The 22,378-nt window shown below is 31.8% G+C and overlaps 1 protein-coding gene across 2 annotated transcripts in view; it reads right to left on the reverse strand.

The window, feature by feature from the left end:
• LOC124537864 (transcription factor SOX-6) overlaps window positions 1-22,378 on the reverse strand; it is a 298,209-nt gene that overhangs the window by 44,894 nt on the left and 230,937 nt on the right. For both annotated transcript variants that reach the window (XM_047114813.1, XM_047114814.1), the window contains one exon: window positions 15,593-15,737. In XM_047114813.1, the coding sequence (XP_046970769.1) occupies window positions 15,593-15,737 (145 nt within the window). The remainder of the gene's footprint in view (window positions 1-15,592; window positions 15,738-22,378) is intronic.

Raw genomic sequence — 22,378 nt, forward strand, 5'->3', positions numbered from 1 at the left:
AAAGTAGGTATTCGAAAGTCTCTCAGTTGAACAAAGGTAATTTTTAAGGAAATTTATTTGGTGCTTAGGACGTTGTTCTACCAGGTGTTTAGGGTACCTTTACATGTATGAGACAAACGCCATGTGTGTGTACATTGATCCACCCAAGAGTTTAACTTAGGAGTCAATTCTTATACTACTTATAATTATTATATTAGTAGTAGTAGTAGTATTAGTAGCTGTGGTATTGAATAATCATGAATAACTAATTTCCGGTCGCAGCTTTTCTCACATAGGGGAGGCGCAGGTTTCATGTAAAAGGAATCTTAACAACATACATGGTAAATATCATGACCAGTTGAGATTCGACTTTATATAATTAGTAAAGATTATAGTGTAAAACCCATGTATAACACAAATAACACAGCATATGTATTGTACTATTGGTCGGTCAACCAGAAAAAAAACTGGGTTAAATTAAAATTAAAAAGCGAAAGGTCATAACATAATTATATAAGAAGTTGAGTCATAGGATTATACATAATAAAATTAAAAGGACCACTGCCTATGGTCATTTTCCCATCAAAATAATCACGATTTTATCACGTTTTAATTTACGACGCGGCATTCAAGCCTTTCAGCAAAAGGTATCGCATTTTTCAATGTTAAATAAAATACTCGTTATTTTCGTTATCTAGATGTGTAATACTCGAGAGCCTGTCGAAAATCTCATTCTTAAGTGACACACGTTCATTGTAAATATTTAAGGTTTAGCTGAAAAATTAGCAACTTTAATTGTGATTTTTGATGCGTTTTTAAGAAATGTCTTAATAATCTTGTAATCGTGTTTGAGAATTATAAAGTTATTTGGAATTTATTTTGACAGTGTTTCTTTTATTATTACCTAGCATAGTCTCGATGGGGTTTTTCAAAGACAATTTCATACAAACATAAATCCTTAGTTTTAACTTCTTATGTAATTTAAATTAAATTCTAATTGACAAAAAAATTATATCATATGATATTCGTCAATTTGACACGTCGATTTATATGCACTTGCTTTCTCTGAATCTTTAGCGACGAATAGCGTCGAATGGCGCGATAGGTAGCTATTTCTATTGGTTGTGTAAATCGGCAGTAATCGATTATATTTTCATTCCATTGCATTTTCCGATGCTACGTCTAATTTGTGTCGCACTATAGTGCGTAAGTATAGAGTAATTAAATATGAGACAAAATCTATAAACCAAACGGAAAGCAATACTAATATTACAAATACGAAACTACCTCTTTCTGTCTGTTTCTCTATCACGGCTAAAACACTTAATCGAGTTTGATGAAATTAAATTTTTCGCAAGTCAATAAATAATTCGATTTGATATGTTTTATTCGCAAGATTGTATAGTATAAAGTAAATTTTGATCAAATAAAAATGATTATAAATATAAAATAACGTTAAACGGCGGTCCTATAAAAACGTTTGTGTAAGTAAATGGATAAACGATCTCTAAGATAACAGAAACGGGATACTCGTCTTTGAATTACTTCGCGTGGAAACTTATTTATGTAACGGAATTAATGCAGTCGATCAAAACCGTCGATCTCGTTATGTAGCTGAAATAAAGTTAAAAACACAATCAAAAGTTTTAATTAAACAATCTAAAATAGATAAAGAATTATAGTACAGGAGTACGTAGGAATAATATACTCTTTATTTGTTTGATCCCCGGTGGAACGGCACTTATAAGACTTGTTTTTTTTTCTTGATAGAAGTACTTAATAATTGATTAATACTTTAGCTGCGATGAATCCATATTAGCATCTCTTACAACAGACAAAATGTTTCTCAACCTACATGCATATAGTATACATATTATGCTATCTTGTATTTTATTGAATATAATAAAAAAGTATTCTAGTATTGTAATTCTGTCGAGATAGCAATCTATTCAAGCTTAAACCGATTATGATGTAATTATGTAAGGAGGTAGTCAGAGCTCCGGAAATAGTTAAAAGATTTATAAATTTCGCGCGGGTACAGCGAGTTGTTTAAACAATTGAAAAAAATACAACATAAAAATAATATTAAGATAAAGCAAATGCATTTCATACAAATACATCATAGTCCGAGAGACGGCTGAGAATTCTAAAAACAAATGGGATACAAACATAATAGTAATAATAATCCAGCTCACAATGGTCCGAGCTCGCGATAAATCTGTCCGTAGCGTATAAAAACCTATTTTTCTCTAACAATTTCGGTATGCGGTGAATAGGTGTGTTGACAAACGAAAGGTTATTGATGTTAGGCGACGAAAGTTAGATAAAGGATATCGTTTTTCTATGTTAAATGTATATTTATAATATTATTAGTTTTTTTTATTATGAATTTTTAGTAAAAAAAAACTAAATTGTGAATGAACTATTAAGTCATTGCCAAAAATATATTCTAATTTAAAAAAAAATAACAATTAAAAAATTCCAAACGATAATTCAAAAAACGAACGCTATCAAATAAAACGTTTAAATAATTCACTTATAATAAATGTTACAATAAAATAACACAAAACATCTGAATAACCACAGATTACCGATCACATCTGACGTCTATTACGCTAATGGGCGCGGTATCGGAAATTTCAGTGACCACCGCTGACAGATCTACAAGCTCACCCGCCAAATGGCACCGTTTTGGTCCATGGGGTACCATGAAGCGTTTTTGATAGATTAATGGTTTAAGCGTTTTAAAGCAAGTAATCTTTAGTTAGATAAAGATTAATGATAGCATCGTTTTACTAATTTTCATGAACGTAATTAAAAGTGTATTTTTTTTTAATTAAATACCATTTACTTTACTACTATTACCTATTTCTATACCAGTCAATAAATTGCCATGACATTTTGTATGCATATATCTATATAGATATATATCTATATATCTACATAGTACAAAATAAAATAACTTTCCGCCATCTGCACGTAACTTTAATGCAATTTTCATAGATTAATAGATTGATTCAAAGAAACGTATTTATGCAAATTTTAGTAGAAAAAGCAGAGGTCGTCAATAATTTCAAAGCTTGAGAAAATATTGTTTTTCAGTATAAGAGTAACATATTGACTCTTATAAGTACTACATGTGTATCTACATGTGTGTGTATATAGATATCTAACTAAAAGTCGCTAGTTTAATATCTCGCGCCCTGAAGCTAAGAATAATTATATTCGCTGTATCTTATAACTTGTTCCAAAGACCCAAATCCGTTGTTCTGTGTTGTAATGGAGTATTTGTGACAAGTTTATTTTTCCGGGACGTAGGCTCATGAGATTGACTATTTAAAAGAAAAACACGCAATAATATTTTCAAAGCATATTTGATGCGCTATTATTTGGTGTGAACAATTTATTTTGATATCTTATTTTGCAATACGTTTACATATATATCAGTACATAGTATGAAACAAAGTCGCTTACCGCTATCTCTCTTTGTGTATGCTTCGATCTTTCAAATTACGCAACTGATTTTGATGCGGTTTTTTCAATAGATAGAGTGATTCGAAAGGAATACTGGATTTTGGATATGGATGGATATTTAGTTACATATGTCAAAATAATATTCTTTATTACTTTTGTCTGTCTATTTGTTCCAGCTAATCTCTGAAACGGCTCAACCGATTTTGACTTTAATTTGCAGAAGGATGTTAGAATATGCAGTAACTTAGGCTACACGAAGTCAGCACAGCTAGTTTAAGATATACTTCTTGAACTATAATGTTAAAAATTCAGTTATAATTATGGAAAATTAAAGAAAAAAAATAAATTATAAAATTATACATAGATGTTGATGTTGAGACTTAATAGTTTAAAAAAAGAATAAAATAAAAAAAACAATTTCAAAGAGACGTGAAAAAATTAGCAAACCGTTTTCCGTGTAATTTTTCTTTTTATTATCACGGCCAGACATTGTGTTTACACAATACACATTCAGAACGAAACGCATTCGAGTCCTTTGGCTTCTGCATGTGAGTTCTAAATTCAAAAAATTCGAACGTTGTTTTCAACAAAAAAAAAAACAACCGAAGTCTCTTTTTGTTTTCGGAATAAAAGCCAGGATACGTTTATGATTGAGGCAGAATTTCATTTGATAATCTTTTTTTTTTTAATAATTTACGAATTCGTTACATATAAATCTACTACAAAAATTTGTAACCAATTGATAAGAATTATGTACAGTTCATTCACCTCCTACCTCATTATCATTCTATCGTATAAAATTATTGTAAATTTAATAAGTAAAACAAATAAAAATCTTATAATAAAATGCATTTTAATCTCATCGATTTCGCTTATATACATAATAAGACTTAATGTTTAATAATATCTACATAACACGCGAACACAATGCGAAATGACGTTTTAAAATGTTTTTTTTTTTTTAATTTTTATAATGAACGCAGCCAAAATGCGGTCAGTGTCAGAACTACATTCTTTTAATGATATTAAATTAACATGCCCTTATTCCAATTTGGTGTCAAAACAATTGTTTTGTAAAATATATATTTATAAACAATTACATTAAGATATATTTAAACGTACAACTGTATTTTTTTTATTAATTTATTTAAATTGCGTGATAATTATGAAGTTTATAAAAATGTAAATAAAGAAGTTATAATAAATATAACGTAAATATGAACTATGTAGGTGAGTTCGTACTTACAGATACCATCTGCTTAGAAATCTCTTGTAAGGAGATGGCTCCTTAAAAGAGGTTGTATAGGTAACACGACCTCGCTTGTATGAAAAATATTTAATTGTATGAAAAATATTTTCATGTCCAAATTTGAATGTCAAACTTTAGTTAAGAGTAACGCATACTATCCATATCATTTACTTGGTTCTTAGGAAAAAAGGCCTTTCAATTATGTAAAAAGAAATTGACATGTATTTTTTTTAAAGATAATTGATTCAATTAATTATAAGGCCTTCGTTTTGTAATGCAGATCCTAGCGAGAAAAACTGACAAGAAATTAGGTTATGTTAGTACCTCCCTATTCTATTTTTTTTTTAATTTTCTTTTTATATATTTTTAAACAAAAGATTCCAATTTATTAATCGTGTGTTATAAATGATATCCAAAATCGATTTATTTGCATATTGGAAAGATATCCTATCAAATTGAAATAATTTTTAAACGCTTATAAATATATATTCATTTATCGTAATCTCGCGTAGATAAGTGCTTTTGATAAGCAAACTCAAATATTACACTCACATTTGAACTTAGCAGCGATTGTACATGATTGTACATTATTTATAAGTCTTGTACGTTTGCGACGGTTGTATATAAGTGCATGCAAAGTGAAACATAGCTGTAACAAATGCTCATCCCGAGACTTCGCGTGAGGTCACGTTCCACGCATTATTTTGATGAATTCGAAATTCGAAAAACGAACTGCAAGACATTCCCGCGTTTTGTTCTCCCTGGCCGTTTTTTTAATTAATATTTTTTTTTATTTTATGACAGCGGCTATTTTGCATGATGTAATCTTAAAAGTTTGTTAAGTATTACCTTGTGTAAAAAAAACATATAATAAATATATGTCATGTCAATAGTCTATACGTAAAACGGGTGATTGCGAAGTGCAGTTATAGTATATAACTATATTATATACTTAACTATATCATTAAAATCAGTTGAATCAATCGAAAATCTAATAAGATTTATACAAACTTTCATCCCCTATTTTATCCCCTTAGGGGTGGAAATTATCAAATTTCTTTCTAAGCAGGTGTCTACGTCATAACATCTAACTGCATGCCAAATTTCAGCCCGATCCGTCCGGTGGTTTATGCTGTGCGTTGATAGATCACTGTGTCAGTCATTCACCTTTGTGTTATATATATTTAGAATAAAACCTTTTTTAAAATATCATCTCCATATAAATGTATATAGATTTTTTAATGAAATCAACTCATTGCAATCGTAAGATGCTATTCAATACAACGCTATCTTAGACGTATAAAATACCCCGAGGTAAAATACTTAAGTATATTCAAAATCAAAACACAAGACTTTTGTGTATGGAAAAATATAAAAAAAAAAGAAAAATTTGAAAGTCTGATTCATCCCAGAACTCGCAGCCGGCGGTCTATTCAGCAACAACTTATTAAATAAATTAATCGCAAGTTGTTAGAAAAGGAAAAACTAAGCAGTCGTCTCATTTACTCCTGGACAAAGCACGTAATTCCTTAAAACCGGGCGCTATTCTATTTCGCATTCAACGCGGACTGTAACGAAGAAAGCCCGCAAAAATAATTGGAAAGTGACGGTAACGGCCTCTAGTGATGTGCCATCGAATATCGATGATTTTGTAAAAAGATTGATAATAATCTTGGAATCGACAACACGCTTACACTACTTCACATTTTTGATTCATTGTGGAAAGATTGTTATGTTTATATACATATCATATAATAATATTTTAATTGTTTAAAATTTATAAAACACGTGATTGAGTACAGAAATTAAAATAAACGATATCACAACGACAACAACAACAAAGAAAGACAGACTGTAAATTTTCTCAATGCTGAGCTAAGGCCTCTTTTTTGAAGGAAGGTTCGTTATACTCCATATAAAAAAGAAAATAGGTCAATTTAAAAAAAATCGTCCGAGAACATCGATAAAAGAAAATTCCGTGTCATCCCTACAGCCTCGGGGTACGGCCCACATTCCCAACTTTCCACCGCTCGCCTCGCCTTCCCAGTCCATTGTGTCCGTGGGAACATTTATTGCCCCCATAGAAAACCGTGAATGCCGTCCAAGAAAAGCATTTGTGTGTTCCCTGAATAGTGACAAAGAAACGGGTTTCAGTGTTGATTTGGTACCGGTTTCAGAATTTCTTTTCATCCACTACCTATTTTCCGATTCAGCCAACTCCATTGGTTGGCTTGTTTTGTATTGGTAAATGAGTTTCGTTCTGTGGAAAGGTTAATTTGCTTTCGAACTTTGCTTTTTGTATCGTCCCCTCGTGAAAGGATTTTCGGATACCTCATTAATATTGTATTTTTGTATAACATTCTTGTTTCGATGAAAAATATTACCAACAAACTAAAACAGTCGCTTAATTGCTTAGTTAATCAATTATTCAATTAGAATATTATTCGTGTATCTTTGAGACGCTTTTAATTAACGCTAAAATAAGAATAAAATAAACTGTTAAATTAGTAATAGCTTTCATGTTTCACTCAACAGAACGCGATTCGAATTTTCCTTACAGAACTTTTCACGACTTGTTCGTCTAACTAAGCGTACACTATTTAATTATGAAACACCCCGCCCTCCTACCCTCTCACAAAGGGGCAGAAAATATGATTTTGCTCAAAGGTTTCCTTCAGCTACCTGTAGTAAGAATTACATTTTCTAAGAACGCGGTCAATGGAGGCATCTGTCCTGCTTATATACTTGTGTCAAGCCCTAATAATGCTGCACTATATTCGTATATAAGAAATAGTTTGCCATAATCCATGCAAGTAACTTCATTACATAGTAAAACAAAGTCGCTTACCGCTGTCTGTCCCTATGTATGCGTAGATCTTTAAAACTACTAAACGGATTTGGATGCGGTTTTTTTTTCAATAGTTATCATTTCAAAAGGGAAGGTTTTTGTATGTAACACATGGACAATATAGTAAAGAAACACTGATAATTTTAGAAGTTTGTAATGTGTATCCTAAAAATGTATAATAACTTGAATTAGGTAATTATATAGATATACCACACTGACTTCAGACATGCATACCACAAGTATACTAGTATGAAAATCCAAGTGCACGTCAGTGAAAGAAATTTGAGTCGAGAATGTTTTTGATTTGCCTTATTTTCGATTCTTTATACATAAAAACGTAAGTACGTTATAAATTACAAAACTGTACTTAAAATAAATACTTAATCTCTCATTGAAATTTCCATGTAATTATAAAAGAGCATAGTAAATATCCAATAATAGCGCAAAGAGCTCGCTTAATGTAATTGGCGTCTTAAAAGTAATAAAATGCATTATTAATATAAAATGTCTATGAAATGTAATCATAATGCATCGTATAGATTAGCACCCATTAACTCCATAGAAGCGACAAAGGTATAGAGAAAGGAAGTAAAAGATTTCGCTTCGTAACCGGAGCCATTACAAAACTTTAGAGCAGTGTGCATACTGGTTTTCACGGGGTTCAATTCCCGGAGCGATGTAGAAGTTCATTAGTTTTCTATTCCATGTTGTTTTGGGTCTGGGTGTTCGTAGTACTATGATTTTCAATACCACAAGTGCTTTAGCTACTTACATTGGGATTGAAGCGTGTGTCGTCCAATATTTATTTATTTCTATATATACGTTTAACACAACAACAGAACATTCTGGTGTTATAAATAAATAAATAATAAATGAATATGAGACAACATCACATACATTACTCTGATCCCAATGTAAGTAGCTGAAGCACTTGTGTTGTGGAAATCAGAAGTAACGACGGTACCACAAACACCCAGACCCAAGACAACATAGAAAACTAATGATCATCCACATCGACTCGGGCGGGAATCGAACCCGGGACCTCAGAGTAGCGTACCCATGAAAACCGATGTACACACCACTCGACCATGGAGGTCGTCAGATATAAAATATATTAAATATATATTTTTAGACGAGCCCACGTCGATGTTACATTGAAACAGATCATTTAAAAATAGTAACACTATACTTAGAATGTTTTCAATTAGATTCGTAAGTAAAATTTCAATACAGACAGTTGAAACATTTATTACGTGAACTAATTCTAAAATAAAATATTGTTTTGCAAACGGTACCGATATGGTTAACAAAACAAATATATATCAATACTAGTAGTCGCCCGCGGCTTCGCACGCGTTTTAGAGTATTTTGTCATTTGTCACGCAAAAAGAAGTCCTTTCATGGATTTAAAATTTGCTTCATACAAAATTTCATCAAATTCGGTACACGAAAGAGCGACACACAGACAGAGTTACTTTCACATTCTATATAATTCAAAATAGTATTTTTAAACAGCTGTATAAATTAATTGTAAAACAGAACAGCCTGTATAATATCAATTTCCTTTCCCATTTAGTAGGTATACGTGCGAAGTCACTAGTTCCATATAATAATTAATCTCGTACACCACACGCATGAATGGTATAGCGACAAGTTGTTTGACAGCACTATTAGAACCGTTCCCATTCGATGCAGTTCACTTTGATTGACCATACATCATTTAATATTTACGTATTTAAAATAACCACTTACACGCTCTGCACAAATTAAAAGCACGAAGCAATGATTAATCTTAACTAGAATTTAAAACGCAGACTAGTTACTAAATATATTCGCATTAGTGATGTTTAGTCTTCACTGTCTCTTTTAGTTTTATCGATAATTTTACGTACAGTTCCATTTTTAAATTATTTGATTTTTGTATTAATACGAGTTTCATCTATGTGTTGTTTACGCACACATTGACACGAATTTATTTTATCGAGTTCAATAAACCGAAGCGGTAATTGGAATAAAATAATATGTCTCGCCGAGCTAAGTGGTAAATTTATACTGAAGAATGCAGACGGTTATTGAGAAATTTAACGCAACATAAGTCCATCGGCAAACCAGTTGGAGAAAAACCTAGATACGATATGAAAATAAAACGAGTTACGGTAATACCGTCTGATAAACGCTCGTAAAACCCACTAGTTTAACCATTAAAAACCCTATCTTAACACGAACATTAAACATAATTCCAATAAATTTAAAGGACATGCGCGGATAATCTCGACGAATAGAAGAAAACTCCACAACAAAGGCGCGCCCATTTCCACCGATCATTGTGCGAAAACGAGACAGATGCTACATTCGTCTCTGTTACACGAAGCTCGCTAACGATGCGCAAAAGAGATAGGCATCGACAATAGACAATTGTTATCCCCACCACGATAAACTGTACTGCCCTAGTGAAAGTAGCTCGTGCGATTTTCACCGTCAACGCCCAACCGTACAGAGCAATAAAGACTATATTGCCGTGAACATTCAACTAGTACAATGCAGCCAATAATTTGATTCGGTTGTTATCATTGGGAAAACAATGGGTTAGTAATGTAGGTATAAATAGAATTATGATGAGAATAGGAAGTGGATTGGTGACGTATCAGCGTAGGCGTGATTTCACAAGCGAATATGAGATCACGCCTAAATCGAAATAGGTCGTTAAACGTTCGATATTTAATTAGGGATTGGTATTGTGACTTGATTGATTGGCATTCTTCGGCCCTGGATTTACAATGTTGCCAAACCGGGCCAAAAAAATCTATCAACAAACAAATCAATGATTATAAAATCTCGAGATTACTCAACGCAATGAAAGCCTAGAAAATTCAAATTTGGAACATAGTTTTATTTTATAACATCTGTTAAATTCACGAGATTAATGAAATTTACGAGATTAATGAAAAATAGCTCAGTATGATTTTCCTTCGTATGAAATCAGGATGGACAGACAGTTCGGTCATATGACTAAATAAGTTTTGTAATGGCTTGTTTTTCTTTGAGTTGAATTGAATTTAGAAGAACAAATAGGAATAGGTTAGTTCAACTAGTTGGTATATATTTTTTAATATTGTTATGAATTTGTCTCTTAAGATCCAAGGATTTCTTTCGTCACTTCTGAAATATCAATTGGAATCAAACTTTAAACACGAATAGGTAAGTATTTTTGTTAACATCAAAATCTGTTACACGTGAAGTCTATTTTATTCAAATTCACGTGCATCGCGGGCGAAAAGCTTCTTTTTGTAAATATTTAAACGTTTTTTTTTAATCAAAACGTTATCACATGACCGTCGGTTTCTTTCACAAACTAATTGGTCTGACGGTAACCCCTGGATATATTTTTACGTTTCAGAGGAATATTTAAATGAATCTCGTTGACACATACGATTTTAGCGGACCTTTTGACGTAAGTGTCAAGTTGGTTAAGTGTCGGTAGTGTTATAAAAAACTACGATGAAAAATATGGATGCGTTGCGACATTAATTTTTGTCAATCATCTAGGTACATGACGCTTCATGAGTGCTTTCCGAGTTTACATTTTTAATTTTTTTTTTTATATTCCACCAGATGTAGTCCCTAGTGTCGGAATATGTAATTTAATCTGTAAATGTTACGGCATTTTTTTGTTTTAATATTAAAAAGGCTTGCAACGTATTTGGACTAATTTGTCGACGTTTGAGTAGCTTTTAAGGTAAGCCTGATAAAAACTAATGATAATACCTTCGAAGATATAATTCCTGAGCTGATCGAGTTTTTAGCATCTTCCATAATAGAAACATAGACATATTGAAACTTATCGAAGGTTTTTTCGCGGTTTTTTACAACGGGTCAGTTACTATTCCGTTTTACGGCGACTCGTTATAAAACTATCTAGAATATTACCTACTTAAATATAAACTGTTAGAATAAATGTTTTATGAGAAATGGAACTTAAAATTAGTACTAATAAATATATTAATATAATAAATAATGAAACTAATTTATCATAAAGTATGAATAACAAATGAAATGATTATGATCAAAAAGCGTTCGACGAAATCTTGTTCTCTATATCTTTTCTTTATAAATAACTAATCCTTAGGAACATTAAAACGTAAGAACAATGATATGATGCCATGATATGACCAAACTTAAAACAATTTCGATATGAGTAATAAGTCTGTTGAAGTTGACAAATTCAGACTATAATAATTGAAAATGTACCGTTTGGTATATAGTAGGTATTCTACAATACGCGCAAATATTATCACAGTTATATGACACCGAATGTAACATGAAAGCCGTCCGCTCAAACTAAAAGCCAAACGATACGTCCGTATCATGAAAAAAAAAAAACAAAGAATAAAAATAGCCACCCTGTTAATTTATTTTGTCTTTAATTTTTAAAAACGGAACGAGGAAGCGGACCAATGAGACGCATCCCCCGACTGATTGTCAATTAGCGACATCAAACGGGCTTTTTGCGAATTAAGCGTGTGTTTCTGTTCACTTTTTGTCCGGCCGTCGAGCGTTGCGGGTGTCTGATGCGTTTTTCCGTTCCAACGTTTCATTTTCATATTTCCGTTTGTCTGGCCGTCGTAGGGAGGCACAATGTGGGGTGTTCTATGTTATCAACGCACTCTATTTATGTACGGATATTTAATTCGAATGAGTGCCTTTGCAGACGGATAAAAATAAATCGTTACTTCTGTTTTGGTATTGCCCTTATTTGGGTGCATTGACTTGAATGGATGAAGTGTTGTAAGATTTCGAAAGAATACCTTTGCGGGTTGCCCGTAAATGAACCAAGGATTTATAAAACGTGATGTTTGAGACTTTCTTGTAAATGAATGTCATTTGCTTAAGCAGACCTTTTTTCTATAATTAAACTATTGATTAATGTAAGTTTTAAATTAAAAAAGAATGCATTCGAATATTAAATTCGAGGTTGTCGATGAGGTAGTAATGATTCTAAGTCAGGAACATCGTATATCGTGTAGACGCGTCATTCGCAAACCAATCGAACCCAATCGAATGCTCCTAAACAAACCTGTCTGGCTGAAAGATAGAAAACAACAAACGTCGATGAAAAAAAAAACAGCCAGTATCGAACGCGCCTATTCGGAATGGATCCGGAACGGAGTCAACAAAGGGACGTTCTGTATTTGAAAAAAGCGCGAATACGAACGCGAGGCAGCCATTACCCGCACCCATTTGCGCATCTATGGCGGGCCTCTTCAATCCGTACAGTCAACAATTGCAGGGCTGACTCGTTGACTAATCTTAATCGAACAATTTCAAATATATTTAAATCACAATACACCAAATATTAACGCTGGAAAATTCGACAAACAAAATTTGCTGATAAATTGTTCCAAAAAGTTTGTACATGAAACTGCATAGATACAAAAAGTATTAAGCGCCGTTACGTTTAAATATACAGTTCATTATTGTATTATCAATAGAATAAGCCGACCATTTAGAAGCAACGAAATAGCCCGTGAGTAAATTCTATTAAAATATCTAATCTGCGACGTAATACAAAAAGTACTTCACTTATCGCCAGCCCTATTATAGAGCGCATGTGATCGAGAGTTGTTCGAGTTTTTATCGCTGATTCATTAGTGTGAGAGTGTCTTTGTTGCAGTCGACTGGCGCCCTAACACAACCGTTCCATACAACATATATACACGTATTCATGAAATTGATTTGAGATGAAAGGATTTTCATTACCATTGTATCTGAATCCGAATTAAAGACAAATTGCACGTTCAATACGCTCAAAATCAATAGGTACTATTTGCAATCAGATATTTTTGTATGAGCCTTTTTTACTCGGCTTTTATGTTTCATGAGCAACGTTTAAATTGATGAATCTATGATACAGGTTATTTAGACTTTTTTTTTGTAATGATGTGGATTGTACGGGGTTCCTTTCAAAGAGTTAATGTCGATGATTGAAAAAAGTTCTTTCACTAAGTGATCTGTTAAAATTGACCAGTTATATTTTTACTTATGGGAATGGTTCCCATGGTTTTAAATTTCAGTGTTGAACCCGCAATAAGTATGTTCAAGGCTTTTTAAATGTTGAAAGAATAAGTACAGTTACTTATTGGATATGTATGAGACTTTAAATAGGATCAACCAAAGATTTTCCCATTTTTCCAATAAACTTGGATTTGAGGTAGCTTAATTAGATCACGTAAATCATCCGTAAATTATCATGCATGTTGATTTAATTTGTTAACGCCTGTATGTGCTATAAAATCTGCCATATAACAAATCACCAACCCACATAGATACTGGGCCTAAACTAATCCTAAAGATTTTAGCATAGCAGTCTACAGGCTATTATTAAAGCAATTTTAAATGTCGCAGTATTGAGTAGCAGGTGACGAAATCGTCGTATCAAAACTGATCTTGTTGTTCCGTTCAGATATTCTCCCCTCGATGTCCAGACGGATGTTTAAGATGCAAGGTCACGGACAAAGATTTGAATACAACCCTCTTTGGATCGCCCACTTTTTGTTCGCTTTTGTCCAGAAATAGTTTACTTTTATGAAGGTCATGCCAAACGTTTTATAAATCTTGTTATTCTATTTTATAATTCTTTGACACCGTTTGACCGATCACCATGACATATACATATATAGTTTATATAAATCAGTTTCTTGTAACTCAGCACTAGATGGCGTTAGTAATACGTTAAGTTTTATATCGTACCGATCGCCTTGATCAATCGTCAATTTGAACGATTTTTCCGATAATTTTAGTACGATTATGTTTAAGTAAACTTGTTATAATTTAAATGGAATATTCAATCACTTATTATATTTGAGGCTTTTGAATTTTCGTGGTATAAATTAAAATAAAAGAAATAGGTTACACCGAGAAGAACCGAAATTAATTAATAATTTTTGAAATCCAACTTTATATAGGTAGGAATAAATTGATATGTTCTGAAGGGAAACCAACAAATTACGCTAAAATGTATTGTGTATTTCGCACTTTTTAAATCTAGTAAATATATTTTTATTCTAGTTTTAAGATACGATTATAAACAACTAATTATTTATTTCCAACAAGAATAAAACCAACGAATCTTACTTTATAAACTTGAAGTACTAAAATTTCTTATTAAGAATCAACTATAGGCAAAATATTTTTTACCATAAAGCAAATGTTTAATTAAACTGTACATTCTTACTCCAATAGCCCTCTCCAGCATATCAGAATCGATACGACGTAAAACAAATGCAAAGCGACTAAGAAAAACGCCGCTTAAGTTTCTTTGATATTCTAATTCCCGGACGAACTGTTTTTGTTTACCCTTGCTTCAAATTAAGTTTGTAGCTTGCGCCTCGATTCCGAAGACTTTGTTGTTCGTAAACTTTAAATAGGGTCCCTTGTGCTGTTTTTAAATTTAATTTAAATGTTTTGCCTGCATTTCATTTCAAAAATAGAATATGCTATTTGAATGGTTCTTTAAATCCATTTTATATTATTTAGTAGAGGTCAACGAACCCATTAAAAGATTGCTTTTTTATTTGTAGTACATATTTGCCGAAATTTATCATTTAAAAAAATCCATATTTAAATAGCGCGTGAAAACGCTACTTTGACAATATGGCGCTGCAATGGGGACGTCACTAGCCTGTATTTTAATCTGTGGTACATATTAACAAACAAGGTAAACAAGCAAGTGACTTCATCACAAGCCGGGCCAATCAGGAGTATTTTGTGTCACGTGACAAACGTTTAAAAAATGCATTTTTTATTGGATTTTTGAATAAATTAAGTATTATTATTTTCAACTTTAGTTAATAAATAACGATTTTTAAACTCATAATATATTATTATACTGATTAGAATAATTGACACTTTATTTTTCGCATTGTCAGATAGCGTATTATGAATTATCTCGCTCAGTTCCAAAACGTTATCTGTTTATATTTAATTGTGTGTACAGTCTGCTGTTTTGATTTCCGTAGTTATCGGTTGTATATATAAGTACGTACCTTGGAGTGTTCTTGCTGGGCCAGTAACTGATCTCTAACCATCTGCAACTGTAAGATCATCTCAGACAGCTGCCGTTCTTTTTCCAGAACGCTTTCTCCGGCTAACGCTTGTAGCGCTGCTGCGTCTAACACTCCCCGTCGATCACTGTAAGAAAAAAATACATGTTTTACATACAAACATAATTCCACAGACGTTTCTAACTTTGCCGCTTTATAAATTTAAGTCATTTGTAAAAAGTTCATGTAAAGAAGGAATATTATTTAATACACGATAAAAAAAAGCGTGGAATTAATACTTCTTGACTTCCAGGCAGGACATATTAAGTACATGCATATATCTATAATTGTAATTAATTACATGACTTTATTTTTAAATGTAGAAAAGGAGTACCTAACGAATGAGTTTCTTGCCGGTTCTTCTAAGTACAATCTACTTTCCGAATCGGTGGTAGCTTAACTTAATATAATATGATTTAAATGAACAATAATGTTCTTTATTTATTTATTTTTTCATTTCCAAAATGACGTAAAATTTATATCACTATAAACAAAATTCAAACTGCCGTCTGTACGAATTCGCATTATATCAATCAAATATATTACATATGTCGGTTAACGCATTCTTGATTTCAGCCCGAGATACGTACACATCAGAAACAATTAATATTGCGATACGTTCCTTTCACATTGACGGTTGCATTGTGAGACGGCATAATAATTGATGCGAACAACATCGTATTCATTAAGGTTTTCTTAAGACCTACTCTTTATTTTTATTTTTTGACAATCTTTTGTAAGACAGCGTATAAATTAATATATTTAGGTTACATGTTAAATATCGTATATAAAACTCTGAAGTTGAATTGAAAGAAATTTGATGACCTCCGTGGTCGAGTGGTTACGCCCGTCGTCACGGGTTCGATTCCCGGTCGATGTATGTAGAAAAAGTTCATTGGTTTTCGATATTGTATTGCGTCTGGGTGTTACCCTCGTTACTTCTGATTTTCCAAAAGAGAAGTGCTTTAGCTACTTACATTGAAATCAGGCTAATATATAAAAGTAGGTATGTGATATTGTCCGATATTTAAAAAAAAATACTCAATCTAATTGAGTATTTTTTTAAATATCTATTTTTTTTAAATATATTACATTTATAATTCTGATAAGATTCTAAAAGGCTTGCGTGTATCTGCGTTACCCGCGATCTAGTTGCTAATCACTTACTGTAATAAATTCGCATTTAATGTAGTACTTATATGTTTTGTTTACCCTTTACTCCATGTCAGTAAAGAATTGTGTATCAAAGAAAACATTGTAATACAATACAATGCCGAAAGATATTTAGATGAATTCTTTATCTATTTTTATTGCAAGGCTAATATTTATATACAAAATTACTATTCGAACTTTACACGTACTTTGATCCACACGGAAACACTCCTAGTCGAAATTACAGCATACAGTCACCAAGCTGTGAATAATTCATCAGAAACCGCTGACTTCACATCGACCAACAAAGGTTGTTATTAGCGAACTTTAAAGTGAGCCCCGACCCTTATGATGATAACGAACGTGTTATAATTAACATCTCAATAATATATACATTTGAAAGTTATCCTATGTTTGTTTTGTTTTTAAATTTGGAACGCATTCGAATTTTTTTTTTTAATATCAAATATATTTGATAAAGTTTATAGGCAACTAGCCGCTCCGGCTTCGCATTAGAAACTTCTAAAATTATCAGTGTATAAACAAAAATCCTCTCGAATCATTCCATCGATTAAAAAAAACGCATCAAAATACATTGCGTATTTTTAAAGATTAATGCATAGGAATGTAGGGAGAAAGAAAGCGTTGAAAAACATTGTTTTATACTATGTAGCGAAGATACTCATTCGAATCTTTATTTGACGTTTTACGTCAAAGTACGTATTTTGTTTTATTCTATACTAGATTTCACAATGACTGCAAACCTTTATATGGTCGTCATGTGTTAGACGTCAAAACATATATATTACTATGTTTTTCATTGAAGTTCAATCTTGCTTCATAAGAAAAATCATTAAATTCGCTTCAGTGGTTTGTCCGTGAAATACCAACAGACATATAGAGGGAGTTACTTTCGTATTTATAATTTAAAATTCGAATCTTCAAATTAACTTGACTGGTAACAATCGAGGATGTAAGTTTGAAGTATCGATCTTTCTCGATTATAAATCGAGTCAAGTCAAATAATCGATACATATATTTATTCGAATAGTCTCCACGAAATGGAAATATTCCAGGACGTTTTTCTCATTGAACTCGTTCAACTTTCAATCCCAACCCACACACCAAGAAATGATAATTATAATTATTTATTCTTGTTATTTTAGGTCAGAGCTACAATGGATCCACTTTCGCTGGACCAGTAACCGGTGGCAGGTCCGTCAATCATTACCATTATCGTAACGAGGGCTAATTAAGAAACTTATTTTTTTGTCACAAAATATTAAGGCCTACCCATCAATATATCGTTCACATTGCTATTCGTACGGATGATTGAGGTGCGTTCTTTCATCTTTGTTTTTGTACGTTTGGTTTGTTACTCAATTACACTTAAACGGTACTACATACATACATACATACATACATACATACATACATATATACATACATACATACATACATACATACATACATACATACATACATACATACATACATACATACATACATACATACATACATACATTGAGAACTTCATTAGTAAGTTATTTGCAATAAGTAAAGTAACCGCCTGTACATTTCCCACTGCTGAGATAAGGCTTCTTCCATTAAGGAGAGGGTTTGGAACATATTCCACCACGTATTCCAATGCGGGTTAGTGGAATGCACATGTGGCAGAATTTGGATGGAATTAGACAGAAGCAGGTTTCCTCACGATGTATACCTTCACCACTGGGCACGAGATGAATTATAAGCAAAAATTAAGCACATGAATCAGCTATGCTTGCCTGGGTTTGAACTCGCAATCATCGGTTAAGATGCACGTGTTCTAACCACTGGGACATCTCAGCTATATAATTATATATATAATTATAATCAAATCAACAACCAACAAAGCGACGCAACCCAACTATGATATTTATTAATTAGTTTTATTTACAAACAATATCCTAATAAAAAAGCTTAAAAACGATTACAACAATGTGTTGATGTTTTTTATAGAGCAGGTTCGATTTCTCTTACCATTTTGCAATCTTAGTATGTCACACATATTGTGTGGGTGTATGTATTTTTATGTATTCTTATTAAGAACAAAAGTGGTATAATCAACACCTGCCTTTGTGTTACAATTTATCTCATACATAATCAACTAGGTGTATTTGTAAGCCGTGTAGATTAAATAAAACCTGTTGTTTTCAATAAGTAATTGTACTGATATATTATTTTATTATTATTTGTTAGAACTTTTAATTCAAGGCATGGACTATCTCGAAGGATTATATTTGGTTATTTTACATGTCTTGTTATCTCGTATTTGCGGCTGTCTAGCGACAATTTTATATCAACGCAATCCGCATTGTACTCTAAAATCAATCCTCCAGAAATCATTCATAAAGGTCTTTTTGCATTTGGAATTGTAATAGGTACTAATCAACTTTAATCATTACTGAATTTGAACATAAATATAAAAATACACATATGTTTTTAAATTAAAAAAAAAAGTAAAGTAACAGGCTGTAAATTACCCACTGCTGGGCTAAGGCCTCCTCTTCGGTTAAGCAGAGGGTTTGGAACATATTCCACACTGTTCCAATGCGGATTGGTGGAATGCACATGTGATAGAATTTCAATGAAATTAGACACATGCGTTTTTCCGAGCACAAGATGAATTATAAACACAAATTAAGCACATATATATATAGTGGTACTTGCCTGGGTTTGAACCTGAAATCATCGGTTAAGATGTACGCGTTCCAACCACAAAAATCGTGTAAAATTAAAAAGAAACCATCGCATCTTAAATGAACGAACGGTTAATACGAAGTGCGTCAGTACAAACGCGTCGCCGATACAACCTGATCAAAAGCAATGTTTTATTTTCCTGTTCACTGGAACGCCACTTGTTATTTATTGTCTGCCGAATAAAGTGCCTTGTTTTTGTATAGAAACGATTCAATACGGTAGTTTTGTGTTAAATTATATGAATTTTTATATCTTCATTTGTATAGCGTCGTGCGAATTGGATTCATGATTTTCTTTAAATTACAACCATAGTGATTATTTTAGTACTACTTGTAAATAAATCTTACAATTTTTATTTTACAGTTCAAGGAACGATTGTGATGCAATCTTGATTTCAAGGAAGGAAGGCTGTTTTAGTGAGAACACCTGACGACTATGACAGTGTGACAACTTGTCAAATATAAAATCAAAGTACGCTTTATTAAGGCTTTTTAACAAGCTCTTTTCGGTTCAAAATGTTGGTTCTACCGAGAACGATAAGACACTCAGATGTCAATCAAAGAAATTTAAAGATATATTCATACAAAACAATATAATTTATAATCTAATGTGTCCTGTCTGAAAATTAATAAGTACTAGTTCTACGATATTTTATATATAAAGTTTTATTTCGTGTCGTAAATAAATAAAATAGTTTTTGCCTAATTGAGAAAAAAAACAAAAAGACATAAATACTTTCACATTAATTACCTATCTCATAGTATGTTGCTAATATGATACAGTAATAAATCTGATGAGTTATTAACTAGAGCGTTGGTAAAAGTCGGAATATGATGAACCTTTATTAAACTTTATTTAAGCGTTATTTGTTTATTAGCGTCATTTACAATTGAAAGGTTGATCAACCAAAATAGACAACACAAACCGATTCGATCAATCAATTCTCTACTAAAACAAAAGCTATAGAGTATCTATAGTTCACCCTATCGAATCGGTCTATTAGACTAGGGGGACTAATAGAGCCAGCAGTTCTGAACAAAATGGAATTTAGTTTATTAGTTCGTAATTCTTCCCTACTTTTAAAACGATATAAGTAATACTCCTATACACTCAAAATTCAATCGATTTACAATATTACATATAAGACTTTAAGGTATCTTATCTCAGCAACGTATAATTTAGGCCATGCTTTCATCTAATTCATTTATCTTTTATATTCTTAAACATTCAAATCTAAACATTTGCTAATTCTAGTCTGTGAATACTTTTACTAAAATAACTTACATTAAAATATTTCATTCGACTAGAATTATACAACCTAATTTTGAATCGTTATTTGACGAAATAAAATTAAATATAAAGATAACTCCGGTTCTACAGATAGATTCTATTGAAGAATCGACAAGAAACTTAGCAGTTACTCATTTAGTTATATTTTTTTATATATTACTACGTAATTTCAAAAAAATATTGGGCCTAATATATTAAAGCCTTTGATATACGCATTGAAAAAAAAAACAAATTTACTACTATATAATCTGTAGCGAATAACAAAAGCACGTATTCTACAAGGAAATCTCTTAAGGGTTACCGGGGTGATGTCATTAAAATGCATGTTAGGGGCTGACGAGATGAATTTTGACGTAATACATCGTGTTCTAGAAATTTTGAAGTGTTTGCTATAACAACATCGTACTTAAAATTTGATACTTGTATTGGTGAGGAAATATCAAATATACATACGATTATTTTAATAAATTGTTATTCAAGCTTATTCTTTATCATTACATAGTATAAAACAAAGTCGCTTACCGCTGTCAGATCTATGTATGCTTAGATCTTTAAAATTATACAACGGATTTTGATGCGGTTTTTCTTAATAGATAGAATGTTTCGAGAGGAAGGTTTTTGTGTGTAATACATGGACAATATAGTAAAGAAACGTTGACAATTTTAGAAGTTTTTATGTGATGTTGTAAATAAACAAATTCTGTAGTATATTTAGTATCAGCATTGCATACGTACGTATTTGAGATTTGTATGTATATGTATGTATGAAACATTATGACTTAATTTAAGTTTTGTGATATAATGTTTCACCAATATTCGTTTATTGTAAAGAAATTCATTATTTCTTTAGATTACATTTCATAGCTTAACTTTTTCCATAAACAAAATACAAGGAAAAATTCCTATCTGAATACAAAATAATATCTTATTACGATCAGCCTGTGCAAACTTTACCTCTTAAATAACTTCGAGGCACCCAATATCACCCGTCACGCCCATCTGACGGTGTCATAATTGTAAAAAAAGCATGTCCTACGACATCATTCTTTTTAAAAGTTCCCTTTGATATTATTTCCCGATCGAAATTACATTTCTTTGATGCTTCTTAAAGAAGCAAATGAGAAAGAGCCCTATTATTGCCCGATAGGGCTTCGTAACGTTCGGACGCAATTAATTATGTTAATTGAAGATTATATCTTTACGTCCTTTTGTAATTGTTTTTTTTTTTTTAATTATTCAAATTATTCGTTGATATTTTGGAGACTTGATTTTGTGATACGACTTTTTTTAAGACTTCGTACGAATAAATTAAAGTCAACAATTAACGACCCTTATTACAATGGAAATGTATTAAAGTATGATGCAGTGAGTTATATATTGTACTAGCTATTCACTTCGCACGGGTGAAAAGCTGATACTAAATATACTACAGATTTTTTCTTGTTTCTTTACTTATATTGTCCAAGTATTATATACAAAAACCTTCCTTTGTGACTCTATCTATCAAAAGAACAGCATCAAAATCCGTTGCGCATTAAAGATCTA

This window comes from Vanessa cardui, chromosome 19 (assembly GCF_905220365.1).
Source record: "Vanessa cardui chromosome 19, ilVanCard2.1, whole genome shotgun sequence".
NCBI classification, from domain to species: Eukaryota; Metazoa; Arthropoda; class Insecta; order Lepidoptera; family Nymphalidae; genus Vanessa; species Vanessa cardui.